The sequence below is a fragment of the Trichosurus vulpecula genome, chromosome 1 (genome assembly GCF_011100635.1).
Source record: "Trichosurus vulpecula isolate mTriVul1 chromosome 1, mTriVul1.pri, whole genome shotgun sequence".
Classification (NCBI taxonomy): Eukaryota; Metazoa; Chordata; class Mammalia; order Diprotodontia; family Phalangeridae; genus Trichosurus; species Trichosurus vulpecula.
In genome coordinates this window covers 413,118,286-413,145,439 of record NC_050573.1, presented here as the reverse complement: position 1 = coordinate 413,145,439, position 27,154 = coordinate 413,118,286, and the positions used below count along the sequence as shown (strand labels likewise).

At 38.6% G+C, this 27,154-nt stretch overlaps 1 protein-coding gene across 1 annotated transcript in view; it reads right to left on the bottom strand.

The window, feature by feature from the left end:
* PARP8 (poly(ADP-ribose) polymerase family member 8) overlaps window positions 1-26,229 on the bottom strand; it is a 221,780-nt gene extending 195,551 nt beyond the window's left edge. Inside the window, exons 1-2 of the mRNA XM_036742146.1 lie at window positions 25,507-26,229; window positions 24,293-24,347 (exon numbers count right to left, since the gene is read on the bottom strand). Of these exons, the coding sequence (XP_036598041.1) occupies window positions 24,293-24,347; window positions 25,507-25,597 (146 nt within the window). The 5' untranslated portion in view covers window positions 25,598-26,229. The remainder of the gene's footprint in view (window positions 1-24,292; window positions 24,348-25,506) is intronic.
* Window positions 26,230-27,154: the final 925 nt, after the last annotated feature.

The following is a 27,154-nucleotide window of genomic DNA, read 5'->3' as shown; positions in this document are numbered from 1 at the left end:
AATTAGCAGTATCTTTGCTGGCTTATGTATTATGTAGGTTGCTGCTTCTGGATGACTTAGGGATTTCATTAAGATAGAAGGTGAAAGTGGCTGAGTACTGAGCTTGCCATGTGGCTCTCCCTGAGTCCCTCCCAGTTCAAGGCACTGGTCCACAAAGTTCTAAATAGTAGTCAGTCTCAAAGACCTTGAGTTGCTTAAAATGGGATAAGTGAAATGTAATCAACAGTATTGAAATTGACCCCAAAAAGAGACTAGCTATAGTTAAATGGTGAAAGATTATTAACAGTCCATTTTCAAGGAAAGAAATCCAGAAGCATATGGAAAAAATGCTCCAAATTACTAAGAGAAATTTAAATTAAAACTACTTTAAGTTTGTAACTCACACTTATCAGACTAGCAAAAATAAAAATAAAAAAGAGAAACATGGCAAATAGTTGAGGGGCTATGGGAAAACAGGTACCCTAATGTGCTGGTGAAACTGAGAATTGGTCTCTACATTTTGGAAAACAGTTTGGAACTATAAGCCCTTTGACACAGCTAGGCCTTTACCTCATATAAATGTAAAATAAAAAAAAAAGGAAAAGGAACAATATGTAAAAAAAATATTTATAGCTGCTCTTTTCATCGCCAAATTTGAAAACAAGGACTATGTTAGTACTGTAGCCACGAAGGGATACGATCTCCAATTAAGGTGATGACGGTGGGAGTAGGAAGAAGGTGAAGGATGTAAGGTGTTGCAGAGGTAGAATCCATGCATGTCCCCATTACCCTTTGGGTGACCACCAACTCTGATTTTCTTACCCTTCAAAATTCTATTACTCTCTGCCCCACAGAGTCACTAGAATTATACCGATATTAAAAAGACAGGTCTTTATTTTAAGCTTATTCAAAGCTGTGCAATTTCCCAAAAGCCACACAAATAAAGACTGATAAGTAGGTAAAGATCATTTATTAAGCTGTACTCTGTGTCGGGTAGTAGGCTAAACACTGGGGAAATAAGCACAGGCAAGCAAGACAGACCTTGCTCTTAGGGTGCTTACATTCTAATTGGGGGAGACAATATATAAAAGTGTGGAAGAGAGGTGAAATACAACCCAGTCCAACACCTTCTCCTCAATCTTGGACTAGTGTTTGTCAGAAATCTCAGCCTTCTGCCTAAAATCAAAGGTGTGCTAAAAAAAAAATTAATAGCTGGCTGGAGAAATGGGAGGATATAAGCAGGATATACTTATAAATTTAATCTGCTTCATTAAGTTTCTCCATCACTTTCTTAAATCTAGACAATTAACAAAGCAGAAAATCAAGCTGTGATTTGTAGCACTGGTGGATTTTTTTTAGGTGTAAATACATATGCTGATAATTCAACAATCAACTTATAGGTCTGAGCTGTCCCCTGGACAATCAGATGTCAAATATAAACCCTTAAACTCTGAGGAAATGTGAATTACTATTATTTCAGAGAGCCACACGTAACTAAGGACCCACAGGACTCCCAAGTAAGCAGAAGCCAAAACAGGTAAATGCATGATGGTTTAGGGCTCAGGGTCAAAAAGTTTGCATTCCTTCTCTTCGCCATTTCCTATTATCATACATCCTTCATATATATTGCTGCTAATCCATTTTCACCAAGTCTCTCGCTGGGTACCTGGTTCCAGAGGTTCTAGTGTCTCTCCCAGAAATCTACAGGGAGAAAAATCAGCTCAGTTGTCTTATCACCCTCTGGTTAGTCCCTAAACTCTTCCCCCAAAGAGCCTAGTTTCTCCCTATCAAGTGGGCCTAAACTAGGCCCAGACCATAAGACTATTCCCAAGTTTTCACCTGAAAAGTTGGACCATCCAATTCTCTCTAACCTTTTTCAACTTCTCACCTACTAATCCATTCCGATCGTATTCATAAAAGATTCCGAACAAAATAATGTATTAAAATTCAAACAATTTTCTAGCTCTGTTCATACTTGAGTCCATTATGAAAAATAACATAGTAAACTTTATGATTACTTGTACTCCATGGAAAGAGACCATTTTTGCATTAGAATGATCTATATTGCTGTCTTAAAATAGCAGATAATCTATTAAAAAGGTGGGGGGGGGGGTAGAGGGGAAGAGAAGAATCCTGCTGAGCCTTGAATGCCTATGTCACTTTGCTGCTATATTTTTCTTTTTTTACACCTAACAACTATTATAAATTTCACACTTCTACATTTCTGTGGTAACAAGGTCTTAATAATAATGAAAACCATTTCTGTACTTCTCCCTAGTAAGTAGAATTAGTATTACCATATGAACTGGAAATACTAAAATATTAATAGTTGCACTATAAATAGCCTCCCTCAGGTTTAGCTTCTTTGTATGACAGTTTCAATGATTTCATTATAGTTTAGACATAGTAAAATGTTAGAAAGTTTCATATTCATTGCATAAAATGGAAATGTTCTTCAATAAGTCTTTCCTTTAGCCTCTTACTTAAATTCTTTAAGGCAGAAATATTTTCCTCTATAAAACAGTTTAACCACAAGGCAGAATAAATTTTAAAAGCTATACCTGTTTTCTTACTACAAGGTCATCTGTACTACATCCAGTTCTGGGCTATTCAATGAAAGAATAAATGGCAATGATCCGCAGGCTTGTTCAGGGGATAAACTAAATCTGGAATTTCCAAGCCTTCTGAATTCAAGGGACCTTTATAATAAAAAGCAAAACTAACACAAAGTAGGGGGGTGGAGCCAAGATGGCAGCTGGTAAGCAGGGACTAGAGTGAGCTCCCTACCGAGTCCCTCCAAAAACCTATAAAAAATGGCTCTGAACCAATTCTAGAACGGCAGAACCCACAGAACAGCAAGGGAAACAGGGCTCCAGCCCAGGACAGCCTGGATGGTCTCTGGGTGAGGTCTATCCCACACGGAGCTGGGAGCTGGGAACGGAATGGAGCAGAGCAGAGCCCAGCCTGAGCGGCATGGAACAACCAAACTTGGAGTCAGGCAGAGGGGGCCCCTAGCACCCTGAATCAGTGAGCTGCAGCAGTTACCAGACTCCTCAACCCACAAACACCAAAGAGTGCGGAGAAGGTTAGTGGGAAAAGCTGCAGGAGTGGAAGGAGTTCGAGGTTCGGCTTCCAGCCCCAGGGGCAGTGGAGGTGGGGCAGCTACAGTTGCTGCTGCTTCTGGCCCCAGGCCCACCTGGTGGGAGGAATTAAGTGGCAGATCAGAGCAGGAGTGCACAGCCTGCTGAAGATCTAAGCCCTGCCCGGGCTGGGGGTTCTTGGGGAAGGAGCAGTGCTGGTGTGACAGAGCTGGCACCTCCCCCCCAAACGTGGAACATAGAACTCGTTAATCTACAAGCAGTCATACCCCACTGAAAAACTCAAGGGTCAAGTTGGTTGGGAATATGGCCAGGCAGTAAAAGCACACCCAGATTCAGTCTCAGACTTTGGATTCTTTCTCTGGTGACAAAGAAGACCAAAACTTACAGCCTAAAGAAGACAACAAAGTCATAGAGCCTACAACAAAAGCCTCCAAGAAAAACATGAACTGGTCCCAGGCCATGGAAGAGCTCAAAAAGCATTTGGAAAAGCAAGTTAGAGAAGTAGAGGAAAAATTGGGAAGAGAAATGAGAAGGATGCGAGAAAACCATGAAAAACAAGTCAATGACCTGCTAAAGGAGACCCAAAAAAATACTGAAAAATACACTGAAGAAAACAACACCTTAAAAAATAGATTAAATCAAATGGCAAAAGAGCTCCAAAAAGCCAATGAGGAGAAGAATGCCTTGAAAGGCAGAATTAGCCAAATGGAAAAGGAGGTCCAAAAGACCACTGAAGAAAATACTACTTTAAAAATTAGATTGGAGCAAGTGGAAGCTAGTGACTTTATGAGAAATCAGGATATTATAAAACAGAACCAAAGGAATGAAAAAATGGAAGACAAGGTGAAATATCTCATTGGAAAAACCACTGACCTGGAAAATAGATCCAGGAGAGATAATTTAAAAATTATTGGACTACCTGAAAGCCATGATCAAAAAAAGAGCCTAGATATCATCTTTCAAGAAATTATCAAGAAGAACTGCCCTGATATTCTAGAGCCACAGGGCAAAATAGAAATTGAAAGAATCCATCGATCGCCTCCTCAAATAGATCCCAAAAAGAAATCTCCTAGGAATATTGTCGCCAAATTCCAGAGCTCCCAGATCAAGGAGAAAATACTTCAAGCAGCCAGAAAGAAACAATTTGAGTATTGTGGAAACCCAATCAGAATAACCCAAGATCTGGCAGCTTCTACATTAAGAGATCGAAGGGCTTGGAATGCGATATTCCGGAGGTCAATGGAGCTAGGATTAAAACCTAGAATCACCTACCCAGCAAAACTAAGTATCATGCTCCAAGGCAAAATATGGGATTTTCAATAAAATAGAGGACTTTCAAGCTTTCTCAGTGAAAAGACCAGAACTGAATAGAAAATTTGACTTTCAAACACAAGAATCAAGAGAAGCATGAAAAGGTAATCAAGAAACAGAAATTGCAAGGGACTTACTAAAGTTGAACTGTTTTGTTTACATTCCTACATGGAAAGACGACATGTATGATTCATGAGACCTCAGTATTAGGGTAGCTGAAGGGAATATGCATATATATATATGTTTATGTATATATATATATATATAAGTGAATGTGTATGTATGTATATATCTATGTGTATATGTATGTATGTGTATGTATGTATGTATATGTGTGTGTATATATGTATATGTATATATATATGTAAAAGAGAGAGAGCAGACACAGGGTGAGTTGAAGATGAAGGGAAGATATCTAAAAGAAATAAAATGAAATTAAGGGATGAGAGAGCAACATACTGAGAGAGGGAGATAGGGAGAGATAGAATGGGGTGGATTATCTCGCATAAAGGTGGCAAGAGGAAGCAGTTCTGTGGGAGGAGGGGAGAGGGCAGGTGAGGGGGAAACCTTGCTCTCATCAGATTTGGCCTGAGGAGGGAATACCATACATACTCAAAATCTTCTTTCCTGTGTGGTAAGATGTGCAATTGAGTATGTATGGTATCTTACCACACAGGAAAGAAGAGGGAGGAAGATAAAAAAAAAAATAAAAGGGGGGGGGATGATGGAGGGGAGGGCAGATGGGGGGTGGAGGTAATCAAAACAAACACTTTGGAAAGGGGACAGGGTCAAGGGAGAAAATTCAATAAAGCGGGATGGGTTGGGAAGGAGCAAAATGTAGTTAGTCTTTCACAACATGAGTATTGTGGAAGGGTTATACATAATGATACACATGTGGCCTAGGTTGAATTGCTCAACTTCTTAGGGAGGGTGGGTGGGAAGGGAAGAGGGGAGAGAATTTGGAACTCAAAGTTTTAAAAACAGATGTTCAAAAACAAAAAACAAAAAAAAAAAGTTTTTGCATGCAACTAAAAAATAAGATACACAGGCAATGGGGCGTAGAAATTTATCTTGCCCTACAAGAAAGGAAGGGAAAAGGGGATGAAAGGGCAGGGGGGTGATAGAGGGGAGGGCTGACTGGGGAACAGGGCAACCAGAATATATGCCATCTTGGAGTGGGGGGGAGGGTAGAAATGGGGAGAAAATTTGTAATTCAAACTGTTGCGAAAATCAATGCTGAAAACGAAATATGTTAAATAAATAAATTTAAATTAAAAAAAAACTAACACAAAGTAAAAACAGACAACTTCATTGAATCTTGCTAGAGCAGTAGGTTTAATTACATATAATCAATTATACAGGTTTGCTGTTAATCATTCTTCCTGACATCTCTTCAACTTTTGACACTTGGCCACATATCCCCCCCACCGCCACCCCCGCCGAGATGCTCAATTCTCCTACTGCATTCATGATTATGCTTTCTTCTGTGTCCCACCAATCTGACCACTCGGTCTCAATCTCCTGGGTTGCCCACTTACCTTACAACTTCATTGTAGGTGTTCCTCACTGCTTCATCCTGAGCTTTCTTCTAGCCTCTCTATATAAAATCTTTTCTTAGTTAACTGATCAACCTCATCAGCTCCCGTCAGTTCAATTACCATCACTACACAACTGGCTACCAAATCTACAAAGACAACTATAATCTCTCTGAATTCTAGTCATTCATTATAAACCATCTTATTCATTATAAAGTCATTCATTATAAACATCTCCACTTGTATATCTAATCAGTATCTTAAACTCAACAAGTTCAAAATAGACCTTACCAGGTGGTAATTGGCTTCCCTGCCTCCAATCAATGCCATCTAATCTATCTGCCACAAAAAGTCTTTCTAAAGCATTGACCTGACCATGTCACTGCCTTGCAAATATTTTTAGTGGCTTCTTAATGCCCCTTGGAAAAGATACAGGTGCCTCATCCTGACATTTAACCTACCTTTCCGAAATTATTTCACATTATTTCCTTTACATATATAGCGTTTTAACTAAATTGGTCTACTGGCTGTTGTATAAACTCACTGTTCCATCTCCAGCACTTAGCATGCCTGCCACACAGCATGGTCTTAATAAATGCTTGTTGAATTGACCTGTCATCATGGAGGAAGTAGACAGATAGTGGGGAAACCTCTCCCCAGTGAAGTCAAAGGTCAAAGAAATAGAGGGGCAAGGTTATAAAAATAAAGGCCTTCAGTTCCTATTTTATTTCTATTTATTCTTGAAGGCAGCCTACTTTAGAAGTATATTCTGATAAAATTAGCCATAGTAAAAACTTCCCTACTGGAACAAACCAAGGTCTTTGCTACTCCTGAGACCCTAAGGTAAACACAACCTCCCCCAAATCACTAGATATCTTGTCCCTTTTACTCAAAGTCACAAATAAGGAAAGAGACTTAGCAGTCTCACTCAATAGGTTCCCTTTGCTGCCAGTAATGTGACCCTAAGGCTGTGTAAAATCTCATATGTGTATCTCTCTTTGTTCTTTTGAGCACCTGGCAAATGCCCATCAGCTGGTGCTAATTAAGCTTTCTATCTAGAAGCCTTGCCTCTAGATTTATTGACCTGCAGTCAAAGGGACCGATATGGGAGGAATAATTTTCCTAGAGGAAATTAGGGTCTCTGGGTTGAGGAATTCCCTGAATCTGCCATTTTCAGAAAGCAGCACATACTCATACCTCATTTCTTCTTCTTACAATCCAGAGCTATCATTGAGGACCAACTGAGCTAGTATCTCCTCCATGTGGGGAGGGGAGAAGTTTTACAGGGAGGGAGAAATAATAACAGGAAATGTTTTGAGGGCTTTTGTTTGTTTCTTTTTCATCTGAATCCTTAATACCTAGTTTATCAAGCACCTGCTGAGTGCAGAGATCACTGTGCTAAACTGCAAGAAAAAGGTTTAGCTAAAACCCATAATCACTGAGTTTTCAGCCAGGGAAGAAAAGGCAAAAGTAAATGATTAGGCTTTATTATATGTATATCTGTAGCACCTGGATTAAATTGTTAAAATACTTGCAAACTTTCTCTTTGGTATTTTAACCTCCTATATGCAAACACTCCCCCACAGCACTTAGTAATAATAAAACAATTTTTAAAAGAATCAAAAAGGTTTTCAGGGAATACAGCACGAGAAGAAATCAATCAAGAAACATTATTGAAAGACAAAAAAGGCCATTTTCTTGTCTCAAGGAATTGATATTCTATCAGGGGAAACAAATATATATAAATGTGCAGATAATAAAATACAAGGTAGTTAGGGAGGGAAGGCACCAGCAGGTGGAAGGGGAGGAAATAAAATTCTAACTAATCTTCCTAAGCTTCATCTCTCCCCACTCCAATCCATCCTCCACAGAGCTACCAAAATGACCTTCCTAACATGTCATCTGAGTTTGTGAAGAGTTTCAATGAACTCCACAAACTCCGTATTACATATACAAATGGAGAGAAGATCTTATTTGCCATTAAAAACCTGACCTTTTTTTATCTTTCCAGTCTTCTTACACATTGCTCCCATTCACACACCTTGCAATCCATCACTTGTCATTCTTTATACGTCTCCAGGCCTCCTTATTGACTGATATCCATTTATACAATACTGTCCCTGGGGGAGAGTTTTGTCTCTTACAGAGATCTCCAGCCTCTCTGAATCTCCAAGGTTCCTTCAAGATTCAGTACAACCCCCAGATGTTAAACTATCTAAATGATATATCGATGGGGTAGATTGTCTTCCATCCACTCTACATATACCTAAACCATAACTAGGTTTTTCATTTGTTTTCTGGGAGGGAGGTTTGTTTGTTGATTTGTTTCATACCCAGAGCTCTTATCACAGTGTTTGGAAAATACTAAGCTGTAAATGTTTGTTGCTTGCTTAACTGAAGTGAGAGATTCTGTGAATGAGGGATGAAAGAGGAAGTAGAGAAGGCTGGTGAGCTGGAAAGACTAGGGAGAAACCACAAACAATAACGGGTCAAAAGGACCTGAGGAGACAAGGAGAAACCAGTAGAAGATATGAGCAAAACAAATCCTGAGATTTGCTGAGGAAAAAAATATGGATCACAAGGGTCATAGCAAACCATTAGTACCAGCCTGGATGCAGTTCTAGATTACAATTCTGGACAAATGAACTCCGTGCAAAGTAAATGCAAGAGTATAAATTGGACATTTTTTTAAAAGAAACTTGATTCGAAAATAGTATCTACACAAAATATGAATGCGTTGGTTTATTTCATAGAACACTTGAGGTTTATTTTTATACAGGAAATGTACTCTTCACTTCACTACCCCCAAGAAACCTGACATGTTTCTAAAGAAACCTACCATTCCATGAAAGTTTGAGAAATATCCTGGACTAGGGGACTTTTTTCAGTTCCTGCCCCGTGGTTCAATTAAGAACTCCACCTTACAAAAAAGGAAAGTGGAGAACCAGAGACAAAGGATGTTTTTGCCTAACACAGTCAAAAAGCACTTATGTTCATCACTTCAAGACTCACTTAAATGATTTTAGCTCGGAGATTAATGACCCAGAACACCCCCCAAAACAAAAAACAAAAACAAAAAAGCCCTAACTAGGCTTAGTAGTTAGCAGAAATGAATGGAAAACATTGGAAACACTGTTAATAGTTGATCCTGAATCCAGAGCTGGAAGAGACCTCAGAGACCATCTAAATCAAAGGTTCTTAACCTAGGTAGTAAAGTTGTGTTGTTTTTTGAAAAAAAAAATGATAATTTTATTTAAATAGAATTTGTTTCTTTGTAATCCTATGTATTTTATTTTATACATTTAAGAACATCATTCTGAGAAGAGGTCCACAAGATTGTGTCCATGACACAAAAATGTTAAGAAGCCTGATGTAATCCAACCCCTACATTTTTTACAGATGAGGAAACTGAGGCCCAGGAAGGTTAAATGATATGGCCAAGTTCACCGGTATTTAGCCTCAGAGGCAGGATCTCTACCCAGGTCCTGACTCCAGAGCAAATGGCCATTACAGCGCAGTTTTGTGAAGGGCACCTCCCACATTAGACACCTCTTTTCTTCTCAGTTATCTTAAAAATTCAGACAAGAGATGCTTTTGTGGTTTGTTAAGTGAAATAAAAATAAGCTTTGAGTTTCAGTTCTTATGTCAAAGTTAAAACACATTTTTTTTCTTTTCATCAACTACCTTTCTGTGACCATCTTCATTGCATGATGTCCATTCGTTTTTTGGTACACATCTCCAAACTTAGCCAAGACGGTCCTTGGACCAGTCTTAACTAGGCCCCTACTCATTTCCCACTTACTTCTCTTGGACCTCCAGAACTTGTACTCTACCACCTGTGAGAAAACAACATTTTCACCTTCAGTGGAGGGAGACATTCTAAGGCAAATTTAAATTTCCCTAAACATTTTGAGGTACAGAATTTGGATCTCAGAATATCAATCAATCAACATTCATTAAGTACCAGTTATGTGCCAGGCACTCTTCTAGTCAATAATTAGTATAAGCAAGGCACTAAAATTAAGAAGGATTGGGAAAGGCTTCCTGTAAAAGATTTTAGTTGGGATTTAAAGGCAGGGAAATGGGGTAAAGTATGAACTGCTGTTATATTTTGAAAGGTGTATTTCTCACAGGAGGTACCCTAGCAAATACAAATGTTAGCAATGCTTTTTTTGTTTGTTTTTAAGAAAGTGTCCTAAGATTACATTCATGATTTTTTAACACTACTTCTCTAAACCTAAAAATGATTCCGGGATTCCTGCTGTGATAGTAAGAATTTCAGACTAATATAGTAAGTCAACACAAGTTCGTGTATTAAATCAGACTAGAATGATGTAGAAAGTGTTTATATATTTTCTTGGCCATATCCCCACCATCTCAGGGCCAAATTCAGCTGAACATGTACAATTCTCATGGAAATCACTTCACTGAAACTCTCACTGAAATCACATTCTAGGCCAGTCATCACATAAGGATGGACTGTTCTAACATGGACCAATAGTCTGGCACATGTATAGCTAAAGGGAGAATTTGGCTCACAGTGAATTACTTAACTTTTCTCTTAGTTAACTAAAAATGAATCTGACCATTCATGAGAGTGATCATTTCAAATGCTCTAGTGATAATCAAGTAATGACTGCTTTTCAGCTGGAAAGCCAAACTTTTTTTTCTTTACTGCAGATCTAGCAGCAAAGCATTTTAATGAGGGATGATGACTGCATCAGCTGTTATCCACAAAGCCAATTTTAGCATTCAGCTTAGGTCTCCAACACCCCAATCTCTAAGACTCCATTCTAAGGAGATCAACCCTGTAGATACACATAAACTGACAAATGAGCTGTCATGATAAGGAATTTACTTAGTCGGAGTTTTGCACATTGACTTCCAAATAAGTCTTTTGAGTTTATCAGATTCCTGACAACACAATGCTTTGCTATTAGTTTTCTGTAAAAAGAGATGCTTCTAAATACAGGTGCATACAGTGTATGATATAACTATCTTTAGATCAAGGGTTTTTAGCCCAGGGTCTGTTAATTTTTTTCATATATTCTAGTAACTTTCAATAATTGGTTTCCTTTGTAAATCTATGTCTTCTATTCATTTTTTTTAATCTTCTAAGAAAAGCTTCACAGGCTTTCCACACTGCCAAATAGCTCCCTGACCAAAAACAACCAAACACTCAAAAAAACAACAAAAAACCCAGATTAAGAAACCCTGCCTTAGATGATCACAACATTTAAAGTTTGCAGAGAGACTCAAATGATTCTCACAACAACCCTGAAAGATAGGTGTTGTTATCATCCCCACCTCAGATGAAGAAACTGAGACTGAAAAGTTAAATGACTTGCCCAAGGTCACAGAGCAAGATAAAATGAATGCAAAAGCGTTTATTAAGCTCTTACCATGTGCAAAACATTGTGCTAAGCTCTTAAGACAGAAATAGAAAAAGAAAATAATCCCAGACCAAGAAGCTGACATTCTAATGGAGGAGCTAACACACACAGAGAACATAAAGATGGCATCTATACACGTGCATACATAGGCAGAATCTATACACATAGATATAGATGGCATTGTTAAAGTATCCATTTATCATTTCTATAGTATATATGTGTATGTGCATATGTACATAGGCATACAGAATGACAATGAGTACACATGCATCTAAACAAGCTACAGGTAATGAGAAATGGCTTTAATATCAATTCCTTCTTGCATTCACACATGACTATACCTTAAATGGCAGGTTTTACTTTAAAAACTTGCTAACTAAAACTGACTCAGAGCTTCTTTAGCTTAATGACTTACACTAACTCAGAAATGAGTTTCCTAACATTCAAAAATGCTAAAAAAAAAAAAAAATCTAAAAATCATTCTATGGCTCTCATCTGGCCATCAATGCAGAAAGAAATCTCAAGGAAAAATGGTTTTTCAATCGGCCTTTATGTATGCCCTCACTGATCAAAGTAAGATAATTCATCAAATAAATGTAACTTTTAAATAAATTCCCTATTTCCACCCCACCATAAAATTCTCCAAATAAATCATCCTAGCTTGCTTACTAAGACATTCCACACTGCGTTCAAGAGAATATAGTGAGAACTTTTATTACAGGGGATGGTTTTCTATTTCTAATATTTCTAAATGGATTTCCATGTGTGCCAAAGAAGGCTCTGTTAGCTTATTTGATGTATATAGATCAATGAGAGCCCTTATCAAAAAGGGCTTCAACTCCACTAGAGCCATGGAATTAAAAGGGAAATTAAAGACTGGAAGCACATATAAAAATAAAATACTCTAAAATGCAGATAAGTCAATGACCTGAAATACCAACATTGTCATTTCTCATCATAAAACATCTGTCATGTCAGTGGTGTCGCACTTTAGGTGGTGTGGGGCAAACACCAGCTGTCTATTTCAGGCTGAGCCTTGTGGGGTGTTTGTACTTTGATGAGGTCATTACAAGTCCAAGGTCTAGTCATCAGTTTTTCTGGTTCATGAACTCATTTTGCCAGGTCATTTCTTGGATGATAAGCTCCCAGTAGAGATTGATTGATGCTAACCAAACTTACACAAATCTGACTGAGGCTTGATCAATCTATTAACTTAAAATGAGAAATATATTGGCTAGTCAGTGCACTTTCTTCCATGTAAGGAAATCTACCTGGAAAACAAAATTAACACCAGAAATTTGCTTGAAGATTACAGTAAAGGGTTTTGATAATCTTAATGGACAGCACTTACAATAGCCTGATGTACCCATGTCCACTACACAGTCATATCTATTAATCACGTCAACCTGTCAAAATACCTTCCTTCCCCATAGTGCTAGCAATAACACTGCCAAATTCTTGTCTCTCTTCCTTCTACACTCCATGCAGACCTTACCTCTTCTTTTAAAACATTACCTCAGACATTTGCAATTAATTAGATCAGTTTACCTTACAGTTACATTTCAGTCTCTGTTGAGAGTTAAACACCCTAGTTGAGTTTCCTAAGTAACACTGACCACAGAAAATGTTGGAGATTGAAATTTATTGACAGAACCCATGAATGCTGACCCAACAACCTACAGGTATAGAGTATACCTTAATGGGAGGGTTGGGAGGGAGAAGGGAATATTGCAATTAAGTGTGTATACGTACACAAACACAAATTGCTACAAGTAATACATTTTTATGAGCCAGAATATAGCACTGGGCAGGTGTAGTTTAGATAAATGTATCCCTCTAGCACCAAAGCCTCATAGCCTGCAAACAGCAACTCACTTCAGACCATGCTTTGGGTTAGGGAGAGAAGGTGGTAGGTCAGTCTCTTGTGTTAGAAGCGTTTAATGATGCATATTCCTCTCTTTCCCGTAACTGTGGCTCTACTTCTCTCTTCTGTATGCATGTGTATATATGTGTGTGCATGGAGGGAGGGGGGGGGGGAGAGAGAGAGAGAGAGAGGTAGTGTACGGACCTACCACCAGAGCCCACTTTCCTACAGGGTACTCCCAGAAATCTCACCACTTGCAAAGACTACCAAAACCAAAGGTGGGGAACCAGGGGCCCTGAAGGCACATATGTCTCCCTAGGTCCTCAAATGTGGCCCTTTGATTGAATCCAAACTTCTAATGGCCTCCAGGCCTCAAGGTCCCCACCCCTAGCCAAAACGCTTGCCTCCAGGGTCTTGATAGCATCTTGGCAGCCAAAGACAAAAGTAGGCATCAAAAGACTATCTGCTTTATGCTTTAAAACAGGTCCTCCAACTGGCACTTTTCACTCCTCCTCTTTCTTCCAATTCAAGGATAAAAGAAACTCTCTCCCTCTTTTCTCCTCTAGTAACTGGAAAATTATCAATGACATTAAAATTCTGACCCAATATTGGCGGTATACTCTATCTACCAAATGGCAAATTATGGCCTGCAGTTCAGTGCAATGAATACCAGATTCTGTTAAATGTTTTGCATGTTAGAAAAACATTTACCACCTGTATTCTAGTAGCAAAATTCAATTGAATAAACATTCTTGGTAGAAGCATTTGTTTAAAAGGTCTAAGGTATGAGGCAACAAGTTCATAGAGACCAGTAAATTAGAGCTGTTCAAGGGGCCATCACTTCAAATCTTATACAGGCATGAAATCTTTATGGTAGGAAACATGTTCAAAAGCAGATGTACAATATTGCTTAGCCAATTTTATCTGAATATACCATATTTTCCTAAGTCTTCCAAGAACATTATTTTGTCTTTAAAACAGGCTACAGGTGAAATCTCTCTTTGAAGACTTGGTCCATCCTCTAAAGATTCTCCCCCACTTCAATGAATGTTTCATTCATTGGCCTAGTCCTCAACCAGCACCATTCTCCAGTCCACGCCCATCTCCTTTTCCAGTTCAACAGTCATCAGCTCAGTCAAACTCCAAGTAGGGGTGTGTCAATCTAACCATCCTAAGGAATATACAACTGGCGATTTTCCAAACCAAATTCTTCATTAGAATGAAAATTTCTTGAGGGCAGAGTCTGTTCCATTTTGTTCTAAGTATGTAAGGCATTTAGTAAAATACAAGGCACAAAGTAAATAAAAGTTTTTTCATTCATTAATTCATTAAGGAGCCTTTAGACAGACCAGATTTTTTTTTTAAATAGTCCTTGCCCTCAAGGAATTTGCATTACAGGGCTATAATTTAAATAAATACAATAAAATTTGAGGCCTGGTAGCCATCATTTGGGAGGGCTGAATAAATTATGATATACCCAAGTAAAGGAGTAACTCATAGTAAAAACTGACATAGGACTGTTTTAGACAAACCTGGAAAGACTTGTAGCTCAGTGATAGAGCGCAAAGCCTAGAGTAAGGGAGTTCAAATCTGACCTCAGACACTTACTAGCTGTCTGACCACAGGCAAGTCACTTAACCCTGGTTTGCCTAAGTTTTCTCATTTGTAAAATGAGCTGGAGAAAGAAATGACAAACCACTCCAGGATTTCTGCCAAGAAAACCCCAAAAAGGGGTCACAAAGAGTTGGACACAAGTGTAAAACAACTCAACAACAGAGATTTGTATACAGAAGCATAGTGAAGTGAGTAGAATCATAATAATTTATGTAACAACAATATTATAAGGAACGAAGAACTAAGGAAATAATCAAATCAGTCAAGGACTTATTAAACATTTAGTATTTGCCTGGCATTGTGCTAAATGCTAAGGATATAATGAAAGACAAAAACAGTGTCCCTTCTTTCAAAGATCTCAAGAATGGGAGACAATATGCAAAAAAATTGTACACATATAATGTACACAGTATAAAAAGATAATCTCAGAGGAAAGATACTTACAAATGTAGTATACTGGTAAAGGACTCTTGGTAGAATGTGGAAATGAACCAAGGCTTGAAGAAAGCCAGGAAGCCAGGAGATAGCAGTGAGGAGAGACAGAATTTCACACACGTGAATGAGGGGAATCAGTGAAAAAGAAGAAAATCATATATGAATAGTTCCATGTGCATAAGAGAGCAAAAATGAAAGAATGCCAGTGTAGCTGCAAAGTCCATGAAGAGGAATAAGGGGACTAATGTAGAAGAAGACTGATAAGGCAGGAAGGAGCCAAGTTGTAAAAGGTTTTGTATTTTATTCTGGATGTTATAGTAAACCACTGGAGCTTGTTGAGCAGGGGGATGACATGATCAAATGTGTTTTTTGGGAAGATTGCTTTGGAAGCTGAATGAGGAATGGACTGGAATGGAAAGAGAAGACCAACCAGAAGGTAACTGCAATACTCCAGGTGTGAGATGATAATGCCTGCAATAGGTAAGAGTATGTGTGAGTTAAGAAAAGTGGACACATACATACCAGAGATAAACAACCAATGCAGTGCAAATTACTACTGAAGAGAACCAATGATGAAACAGGCTACCAACCTCCTCTCAGTGAGGTGTTAAGTATTTATGGACATCCATGTAGGTATTTGTTTTGGTTGTCTATGCTTGATAGAAGTTTGGGTTTGTTTCAGTTTTTTTTCTTTCTTGGGGGTGAGAGTGTAGGAAATTGGAGGCAGAGGAAGACTACCTATAAGGCTAGCAAATTGGGGAGGAGGCATTAGGGTTGGGGAGGAGTAGAAAACCAAGATCATTGAAGCATTTTTTTTATGCACAGAAGACAACAGAAGGAAGGTCAGTAGGAAACAGAAACAGGACAGCTTTGAAAAATAACATATACAATTTGTTTTATGATTGGGAAAGAGATGTACTTGATACAGATTCACAGCTGCCTGTGCAGTCCTCTTATTCTTATCTGCTTTGCATACAGAAAGGCACATTTTATTTGTTAAGTTCAAAATATATATATACATATATTTTTAATGAGACCTGGAGAGAATCCTAACCACAAAAGGGATACATCAGGCAGGAAAAGCCTCCCTAGAGATATATCCCAACAAAATTCAAGATATGCTACTCTGGAAAATACATTGTCCCCAAGATACACTATAACGACAATGACAATAATGAATCATGCTTTGGAATGCAACACTCCATTAAAATAAAAGAATACTCATCTAATATTAATAATATATGGAAAAAATGTCCAAATAAAGGAATACAAAGTTTTCGGTTTGGCACATTATAAGCAGTAGTTCCTTATCTTTTTAACATCAAAACATTCCATGGGCCACAACATGATAGTTATTGTACTTTTAGCATCCACTGATTAAGAAAATACATCACAAAGTTACTATGAATTTATTATAAATAAATTTGACAAGACCTACATACATTAAAAAAGGCTCTACCTCTCAAAACTACTCTGTATTTAGCTATCTTATACATATATATATGTATATATCTGTATACTACATTTGTAGTTATTCATTCTATGTATGTCTTGTTTCCTCCACTGGAAGATAAGCTCCTTGCATATAGTTTCTTTATACAGTACTTGTATCACCAAGGCCCAGAGTTGACTAATATGTATGAAATTTATATACTTTAGTCTACATAATTTATGTTTGTTTTTTTATTACCCTTGGTAACACTGACTATTATGCTGGTACTAAATAAAACCTGTTTGGTGATATGGATTCAGGGCTGGTTGTAATAGCACTATGTCTTTTCCCTGCCCCCCTCCCCCTGCCCCCCAATCCTCCTCGCCCAAATCCTTGGCCTAGTTAGGAACTAGTAAGGAAGTAGTGATTCTAAAGGAAAATCTATAAACAATACATTTAAACTGAACAGCACAACAGTCTACAGTGTAATTTTGCTTCTAGCCTTGGCCTTTACACAAAGACTTTAAAACAGATAGCCTTAAAAGAGCCCTTACTTCATAATACTCGATGGAAGCAGCTGACTTTCAGAAATGAGGTTTACCTGGGTTAACAGGGAATAGAGTGGAAGCAATGAATAAATGAGGAGTATATTTACTGTAATACATTCTGAATGGTTAACTGTAAAGCAAATCTTTGGCTTTTAAATATCACTTTATTTTCCTGGTTTATTAACCCTGTGACAGCAAATTTCTGTAAAATTAAGCACATCAGTACTTTTTAAAATTAGGCATAAAATCACCCACTGTTTCGATTGACACAACTTCAAGCAGAAGTAATATTCAACATAGGTATGTATTAGCTTTAAAATATTGACATTCCAATTAATTTCACTAAAATGGCAATCAGTATAATACAATGTATATGTAGATCACTACAAGTCACCTTAAAAATAGTACACCATAATTAATTCTGCTTTTAATTGGAAGGCTTCACCTTACTAGCCATAATTCTTAGCATTTAATGTTAAATTCATGGTTCTGAAAAAATCATATCAAATAATTAAAGCGTACAATAATTTCTTCTTAGGAGCACACTCAACTTATTAGTACCTTTGGATACATACTTGTAAAAAATATCTGTTTTGTAGGTATTGGAAATAACTGCAAAAGCTATTTCTTTTAAACTAACTTGAACCTGTCAAAAGCACACCAGAAGAATCTATTCATTTTGTGTTCTTAAAATATAAAACTCCACTGATGTTCCTGATGCCTCATCATGATCTGAGGATGACTCAGTGTTCTTCAAGGCCACTCCAAGTAGCACAAGCTCTGTGGTAGGTCCCACCATGATAGAAAAGTTAGGGATAGTCTAAGCTACTAAGGACCAACCTAACTAAATTGGAAGAAGTTTGTCACTAAAAGGCTAGCCACTTGTATCAGCTGGAGGGTGGGGGAAGGGTGTGAGAGAGACTTACAAAAACGTGCAGAAAAGCTTATGATCTTATTTGGTAAAAGAAATACCAAACCTGAGGAACTGGTAAATCTAAGTTTTAAACAAAGTATTTTAAATCATCTTAACTTTGAAGATATTTTAGACATAAAATAAGACTACATAACCTGGATTTTAAATCTGAAAGAAATGTGATGTGCTAATTATTTTGACATTCTATTTTTCAGTCGTGTCTGATTTTTCATGACCCCATTTGGGGTTTTCTTGGCAAGATACTGGAGTGGTTTATCATTTATCATTTCTTTCTCCAGCTCATTTTACAGATGAGGAAACTAAGGCAAACAGGGTTAAGTGACTTGCCATGGGTCACACAGCTTGCAAATGTCTGAGACTGGAATTGAATTCAGATCTTTCTGACTCCACACGTGGAGCTTTATCCACTGTGCCACCTAGTAGTCCCTTCAGTACACTACAGTCACTATAATATGGAACTCAGCATGATGTGGACTTGGTCATTCAGTGAAGACATTACCTGAATATCTCATTGTAAACGAAGCTGGATGACATGGTTATGTATGAATTCACATACAAAAAGACAGAATATATGACCTATTACTATCAAATTTTGGTATGAATGGACAGTATGACTTAATGTATTAATGAGTGCTTACTAATGTTTTTGTTTTTGATAAACACATTAAAAATGAGCTGTAACTATAGCACTTCAGTTAGTTGACAAATCAGAACAACCATAGTCTGGTTATGTTTTTGCTTTGTATTTCAAAATATGACTTTTTAAAAGGTATTTGAGGGTAAAGGCAAGAGATCCAAATGGAATTATTAGGTAAGCAGCTACAGATATGGGACTAGTGCTCAAATAAGATGGAAAGATGAAGATGAGTCACACAACATGTTCATATAAAATACATTAAGATAAGCATATTTCTTATTAGTTCATCATATTATATAGGGATGGCAGAGCTCCCCTTACCAATTTTATACTTTAGAAAAAAAAAGGCTTACTAGTATATTGCAATACCAATCTACTTAATTCAACAAATATTATTAAGCACAAGATACAGAGTTGGCCTCTGGGTATAATTGGACAAGAAAAACAAAACACTGATTTTTGCCACTACTTAGCACTCTATTTATTTACTCAACCTTATTCATTTGTGTGATGATACAGCCTTGTTGTATGACTTTGGAGAAGCCGTTTTACTCTTCTTGGCCTTGTGACACAGGTTTGAATGAATGAATTAGACAGGCTAGAAGAGTGGTTCTCAAACTTTTTGGTCTCAGAACCCCTTTGCAAAAATTACTGAGCTTTTATTTATGTGGTTTATATTTGCTATATACCATATTAGAAAATAAAAACCAACAGATATTAAAACATTAATTCATCTAAAATAACATGTGAACATAAAATTTTAGGAAAAATAACTATATTCCAAAATAAAAAAAATAAGGGTGGCATTGTTTTACACATTTTTTTACAAATATCTCTATGTTTGTCTTAATAGGACAGCTGAATTCCAACATCTGCTTCAGCAATCCATGTGTTGCAATGTTACTTTGGTTGAAGCAAACATATGAAGAAAATCTGACCAGTTGGAAAAGGGAGTATATTTTATTAGACAAATGATATCTTAGTATTTTTCTGAAAATAGCTGTGACCTCACAGACCCCCAATAGCTGTCACAGACTCTCCAACAGGGTCTAAGGGAAATCTAGGGGTCTTGGAATGATACTTTGAGAACCACTGGTCTAGAACATCCTTTTCAATGCTAACATTCAAAAGATGGGAGTGGGAAGTTCAGTGTCACCTCATACCTACATGCCTTTTCTGACTCCAATTGCTGTTCCCTCTCCCTCAAAAAAAAAAAACTTTTAAATTGATTTTGTAAGTGCTGTATTCTCTGACAGAATATAAGCTGCTTAAGGGCAAGGGCTGTCTCATTTTTGTCTCTACATCTCTGGCACCATCATGTATGGTAAACAGGAAATGCTTAGTGTCATTCATTTTTTTAGAGCCTTTAAGTGACCTCTTAAGAGGCAATCTAGTTGGGGCAGCTAGGTGGCACAGTGAGTAGGACGCCCACCCTGGAGTCAGGAGAACCTGAGTTCAAATACGACCTCAGACACTTGACATACTTACTAGCTGTGTGACCTTGGGCAAGTTACTTAACCCCAACTGCCCTGCCTTCCCTTCCCTCCTCCAAAAAACCAAAGCAAACAAACAAAAAAAAAAGAATGTGAAAGAGGTGATCTAGTCTAATCATATTTGTTTAACAGATGAGCAACTGAGGCCCGGAGAGGTCAAGTGATTTGCCCAAGGTGACAAAGGCAGTAAACAGAAGAGTCATATTTCAGAAACCTTGCTGTCCTCCCCAGATCCCACTGTGTCAATGCTTAATAAATGCTTCTTTACATTGAACTGTTTGGTCACCACCCACATTGGTTCTGAAATGTGAGAATCCATGACAGAAAGGGCCCAAGAAACCAGATGAAGAGAGAGCCAATTTGGTGAGAAATGGGTTGAAGATGGGTGCTATGTCCAATGTACATAATCAATCAAGCATGCCATCCTATATTCTGACAAGTTTATTATTAATCAGTATATTCTACACTAGCTCTCGGCTAGCTTTCTAACTGGCCTATAATCAAGAGAACTATGAAATCTCAATCTTTTAGTAGAGTCCAGAATTTCTGGTTGAGCCAATGAAACCAGTGCTTCATAAATTTACCTAGACATTACAAAATTAAGCATAAATGGTCATTGTTGCATTTGTTTTATTAAAAACTGCACCTATGACATGTAATTTTTTTTTAATCCCCAGAAATAATCCCAGTCCTAGCTCCCACATGCACATTCACAACAATGTTCCTTTGTTGACACACATTTGCTTTCACAGTGAATTTATGAACAGACCAATCTCCCTTTTCTCCACATTCAGGAACTAACCCTGAATTAAAAGAATTAAATGGATGTTTTATGCAACATCAAACAAAGCTGTGCTAGTGCTGAATTGGCAATATTTTTAGATAATAATTCGTGACACCTAATCAAGGTGACCACCACTGTTTCCATTGCAGAATGGAAAATGGTAGCATCATTTTGCCAGCATTGAGGCGACGCTCCACAAAAATATTATCTACTAAAAATATGATTTACTAAAACCCTGACAAGAAGCAAATGATCCACTTAGGAAGGTTGGTTAAAATGGAAACATATTAATAAATAGGCTTTCCCTCCTCCCCTTTCCTCCATCTGGGGAAGAGAGGAGGCACTTAATAAATCCATAACTTGACTTTGACTTATAGAGTTTGTCTATCTCTACACCAGAGCATTTTACAATTTCATCAGCACTCAAAGAATCTGATTCCTAACCTGGCGTATCCACTATTCACCAGAAGTATTCTCTCAACCTGAGCTCTGAGCCAGCATTTGGGGAAAGCAGCTGAATTTGTGGCCCCTCAAAATGTTCAAGGCCTCTCTAGACATGGTGAGAAAACTGCTATACAAGGAAATTATTATATACTTTCTTTACCAGTCAAGAGAAAAAATGGGAACTGATCACCCTGAAGGAGTTTAGGATACCAGGACAGATTTAGTTTTCTTTTTTTTTAAATGCGGGGGAGGGGGGCAGGGATAAAGAGAACAGGATTTCTAAAGAACATCCCATTGTTAGAGCCAATTTGTAAAGTAACAAGCATAAAGAATCCAGCATTTGGTGACACTCTGCCAACATCTGAGCAGTAAATTCTGCACAGTCAAAGCATGACAGAGTGCTTCACATTTTGAGAAACGTTTCTCCACTATCATTCTAAACCTATCATGTCTAAAAGTAAAAGTTATTATACTGTCACGGTATTTTTCATATTTAAAGCCGACATTATTTAACAAAGCTGTAACCAATAAGTCTTTTTTTTATGAGCAATATATTAGAATAAACTTTAGTTTTTAAGAACGACTTGCAACTAATTCATGGAAAAGTGTCACGATAGGACATAGCATATTGTTTCACTTACAACTCCTCTTGATGTGGAAATCATTCAACTCTGATTTAAATGAATGGAATTCTGTATTTATATATAAGCCACTCACTTTCTTTAATGGGACCTTAGCGGGGAAGAAAGACTTATACCTGAAATGACTCTAAGCCCTCTAAATATAATGAAGCACACTGTACAAAATGGAACATTATTATTTTTAATTCCTAATAGCTGTTAATGATTTTGCAATGCAAAAATTGAGAATGGACCATTATACATTCCCTGAAAAAGCAACAAAGATTTTTTTTTTCCCCTAAAAGGTGCTACCTCTATCAATTGAGATAAACCTGAAAAGGGATTATCTCTGATCATATCAGAGATGCAAAAGTCTCCTTTTTCATGGGCAAAATTAATTACAGGCTGGTGTTTTGGTTTGGTTTGATTTTTTTTTATGAGGCTGAACCATCATGCAACAGTTTTGCCATTTGACTAAGGTTGTCCTAACCAGATATCCAGGCCCCAGGGATTTTAATCAGCTATGAGACATAAACTATTTCCTTCATAAATATTACATAAAACCACAAAATAATCCTATACCATGAAAAACTACAGTATTTGGAATGTTAACACTACAAAATAAAAAAAGGCATCTTTTATTATTTAATTTCAGACTTCTGGTATTAATGATGAAATAAAATGACACTCATGTGGCCTCTAAGCATTACTACATTAAGAACTACAATGCAATACTTTCATGATAATGGACACACAGAATCATCTAGGACTGTATTTCAAGTACCCAACTATGTGGAAAAGTTTTTAATGCATCACTATGTAGATAGTATATTATTATTTTTGAATATAAAAATAAGCAATGATAGTGGGTATGTCCCTTAGACATCAGGTGCAGTGGCCATGACTTAATTTTAATCTCTTCTGGTCTATTAAATCTTTCTCATTCTTAATTACCAACAAGAAGGTGCTAAAGGAAGTTAAGAAACACAATACTTTATTAGCTCCCAACATACATGTTAATGTAGGTTTGGGTCACTCACCCTTGTATTGTCCCTTATTAAGTCGAATCAATAAATATCTTCAGAACAAGCATATAGCCCAGGTACGACTTAAGAAACCTCAAGGAATAGCTTTTAACTGTAGTGGTGAATGAAAGCTTTCTGAACTGCAAGAGCTCAAATTAAATGTTTGCCTTGGGGGGCTTTGGGGTTTGTTTGTTTTTTTTCCTTTTGGTCAAAGAAAGCTTTCTATTAAAGTTTTCACATCTTTCAAAATTTGTTAGCTGGGTGATGACATTTTGAACTGTGTCAAAACCAGAAGGCCAAATGATTTTGCAAATACATTCTACACAACAAATCTCAACATTCCAACATAATTTGAAAACAATTATAAGTAACCTTGAGCTTTAAGCCTAATGAATACAAAAAAGTGCCATCATAGAAACTGATTACAAAATTTTTAAGTGGGAAAAAGAAAACAAGCAAGATAAATTCTATTATTAACCTTTCATTTTTTTAACCCTGCTTCCTATATACAAGATAAACCTTCTGCTCTTTCAAAAATGTTATAGCTTTGATATTCAAAGTATGTATTCAAAAGATGAGTGGAAGGAGCTACTAACAGCATCCAAATAGCATTTAACTCTCTAAATCTGCCACCAAATTTGAAAGGCAAAACAGAGCAGTCTGAAAAAAACAGGAATGTTATTTTGGTATAGTTCATCTTTACCCAATTATTCAAGATAAAAATATATACAGGTGTACAGAGAAACAGCACTTTGGATCAGCTTGTTTTATTGTATCTTCTGAAGCTTTTCTTTTCATAGGCAGCTTTTTTCCTGGATGCTAACATATACAGCCCATCCATGTCTCTGAGGTACTTTTAATCTCAGTTATAGTTTAAGAATGTAAATCTTACATAAAATGTTATTTGTGAATTGTTTATGGCTGGTGGTAGGATGTTTTTGTTCTGTTATGTTTTAAAGGTAAATACAGTACTTTTGCTGTGGTGATTTATAATGTAGTTAAGTATAGATCTTTCAATACAGGTATACTTCAATGGCTAAGGAACAAGCAAAAGTCACACACACATACACACGAACACACACGAGAACAAAGGAAACACTAATGTGTGAACAGGAAATGAAGCAACTCTGTACACGTAAGTACCTTTTGGTGCCTCCAACGTAGGTGAAAGTAAAAGTGGAGTCTGAGTATCTGAAATCTGAAACGGGAAGTATTATTATTATATTTTATTGTGTCTGGAGACATTTTAAAAAGCAAATTTTGCTTTTTTTTTACTGCGGGGGGCGGGGTGGGGGAGTGGTTGGCAGGAAAGGGAAGGCGTGGAGGAAAGGAGGAGGTTGCAAACACCTAAGATCTCCATCCCATTTTGCTGAGGGGGGAAAGTGCGGGGGGGGGGGGCGGAATGTGTGGTTTAAGGAGCTCGTGCAGCAGAAAAAGCCCCTCGCAACAAGTGCCCGATGCTATGGCAACGGCGGGAATTTCCATTGTCAGAGGAGGAAGCAAGCAGCAACAAGCCAGGCTTTCTGCTTCTAAATAAGGCTTCGGTGTTGTTGGTTTTGGGGGGTGGGTTTTGTTTTTTGTTTTTTGATTGGGGGGGGATGCAACCGCAAGGTAGGGGCACTAGCAGGCTCCGGAGCCCCTGGCAGACAGATTGCAGGGTACTGCTTTTACGAGGACTCGAGGAGGGGTTGGGGGACTTCCAGATAAGTGCTCCCAGGGCCAGCGAGGGAAGGGGGGGCGGGGGAGAGACAGGAAACTGGGGAGGGAAAAAAGAACCCAGTGGGGCTCGGAGCTCGGAGACAGCAGCCTTGCCCCGCAGCCGAGCGGTGCCGAGTGGAGCCCCTGGAGAGGGGAGCGGAGCCCCAGCTCCATTCCACGGCCGCCGCCAATCAATTCATTGCGCAAACCAACTCCTTCCAAGCCGCGAGTCTCGGCCGCCCGCTAATGGAACAGCGAGCCCGGTGGTGGGCTTGGATGATTCTCGGGATCTGTTGGTGGCGGCTGCTAAAAAGCAAGCGCATTGCTCCAGCAGCCTCAGCTCCTCGCTTGGAGCACCTTTCCTATCTGGTTTGTGATCCTGAATCTGGTTTCCCCAGACTGTGGGGTGAGAAGGAAGGGAAACCAGGGGGTGGGGTATGACCGGGGGGGGGGGGGTAGGAGGGGGTGGAAGGGAGAAATACAGAGCTCCCCTCCCCCCCCTTCCTGACACCCGATCTCGTTACTGTGACTGTTGTGAAATGACACCCGAAATGGGGACAAGCAGCCCCCAGGCAAACAAGTCGTGCTCAGAGAACCGGGGTTAAGCGGGTGGAAGGAGCTGGCACTGGGGTCTGAGGAGGAGAAGGAGACAAACTCACCTGCAAACAGGCAGTCCTTCTCTGCCTTGGACTTCTGTATCACAATGTCGATATCCTTCTGAATTCTCTCTTGCCTTGAACACATCCCCATGAAAGAAATCCCTGGAAAAAAAGCAGTCTCTGTTTCCAGACCACCCCACCCCCCTTTCTCCTCCAGTTTTTGTAAATAGTCAGTTAAAAATGAAACCTCTGGTTGAGGCAGGGGATGAAGCAGAAGTGCTTTCTGAAGTGATCCAGGGTGAGACAGGAGGAGGGGGAAGTCGATTTTGCATTCCCAGATGTGACCGCCCAGCTGCCTCTTGCTGCTGTTTGATTCCAATTTCCTCTCCTGACAATAGATCCAGAGGATGGTGATGACACTGAGTCTCACTTTCTCCCTCCCCCGCCTGAACCACCAACAGTGGTGGGCTGCTAGAGTGCTGGTGATCAGAAGATAAGAACAACGATAATCACCGGCGATGGCAGGACCAGCTCGGAAAGACAGACAGGAAGCGGCTCATTCTTTGACACACACACACACATATACACATACACCCTACACACACACATGCATGCATGCACACATGCACGCACCCACACTCACTTACACACATATACACATTCACACATACAGACTACAGCCTGACGCTGAGACTGCTGCAGCTACGCCAAGCCGCAGACCCTCCCCTCTCTGCTACTGCTCACAGCCAGAGACACTCCGCCTGCCACACGTACAGACTGCCCGGCTGCTGCTGCTGGCTACTGTGTCTTTAATAGTAACTCCCCGCCAGGGCAAAGCCTGGTTTTCCCCACCTCAGACCTCCCTGCCTCCACCAGGGTGGGAGCTGGATAGGAACCTGTAGGTGGAATGCTGTCAGACTTAGCAGTTCTCCTACCCTTCATCGCTTTCGTGCATTTTACTCCACTTTGTCCCTAAATTGTGAGTAATAGGAATACTTCAACCGGAGTAAGTAGAATAAAAAAAATAAAAACCTAAAAAACACAAACCTGCCCGTATTACGGCGAGGCAGAAGAATCCCTAAAACAACTTAAGCGTTATCCCCAACCTACCAAAGAAGCTTTATCTCCTACAAAGCAGTGGCCATCCGAACTCATCTTTCCACCAGGGGAAAATAGTTCATCCTCGTTGGAAATCGTTTTTTGCTGCTCCCTTCTGGGGCCCATGTCTTTTTCTTCTCCACTTCGAGGATTCACCAGGGCTCTCCCGCTATATTCCTTTGCCCATCAGATTTCAAGAATACTGACCAATAGCTCTCTGGCACAAGTGTGTTCTTACTCTGGCTTATGATAATAAAATGACCATATTCCAGAACCCAAATTGGAGCTCTTGTTCCCCCAAATATTTTGGTGGCTTTGTTTGTTTCCTTTTTATCTTATTTGACATTTAGTGTATTAGACAAAATATTTTAAATCATGACAGCCCAGAAAATCCAGGACAGATGGTCATTGTATTTATAGGCCACCCCTCAGATTCAGGGCAGTCACTACTGCCCTCAAATACCCCTCGGGATAAACTTTTTCTTTGATCCCCCTAACCCAGTTTAGCCTTCTGTTTTATGCCCACTTGGTCTTTTGCCCTACAGATTCCATATTGTTTTAAACCCCAAATAATCAAATCATACTTCAGTTTCTTATAGACACAAGAACA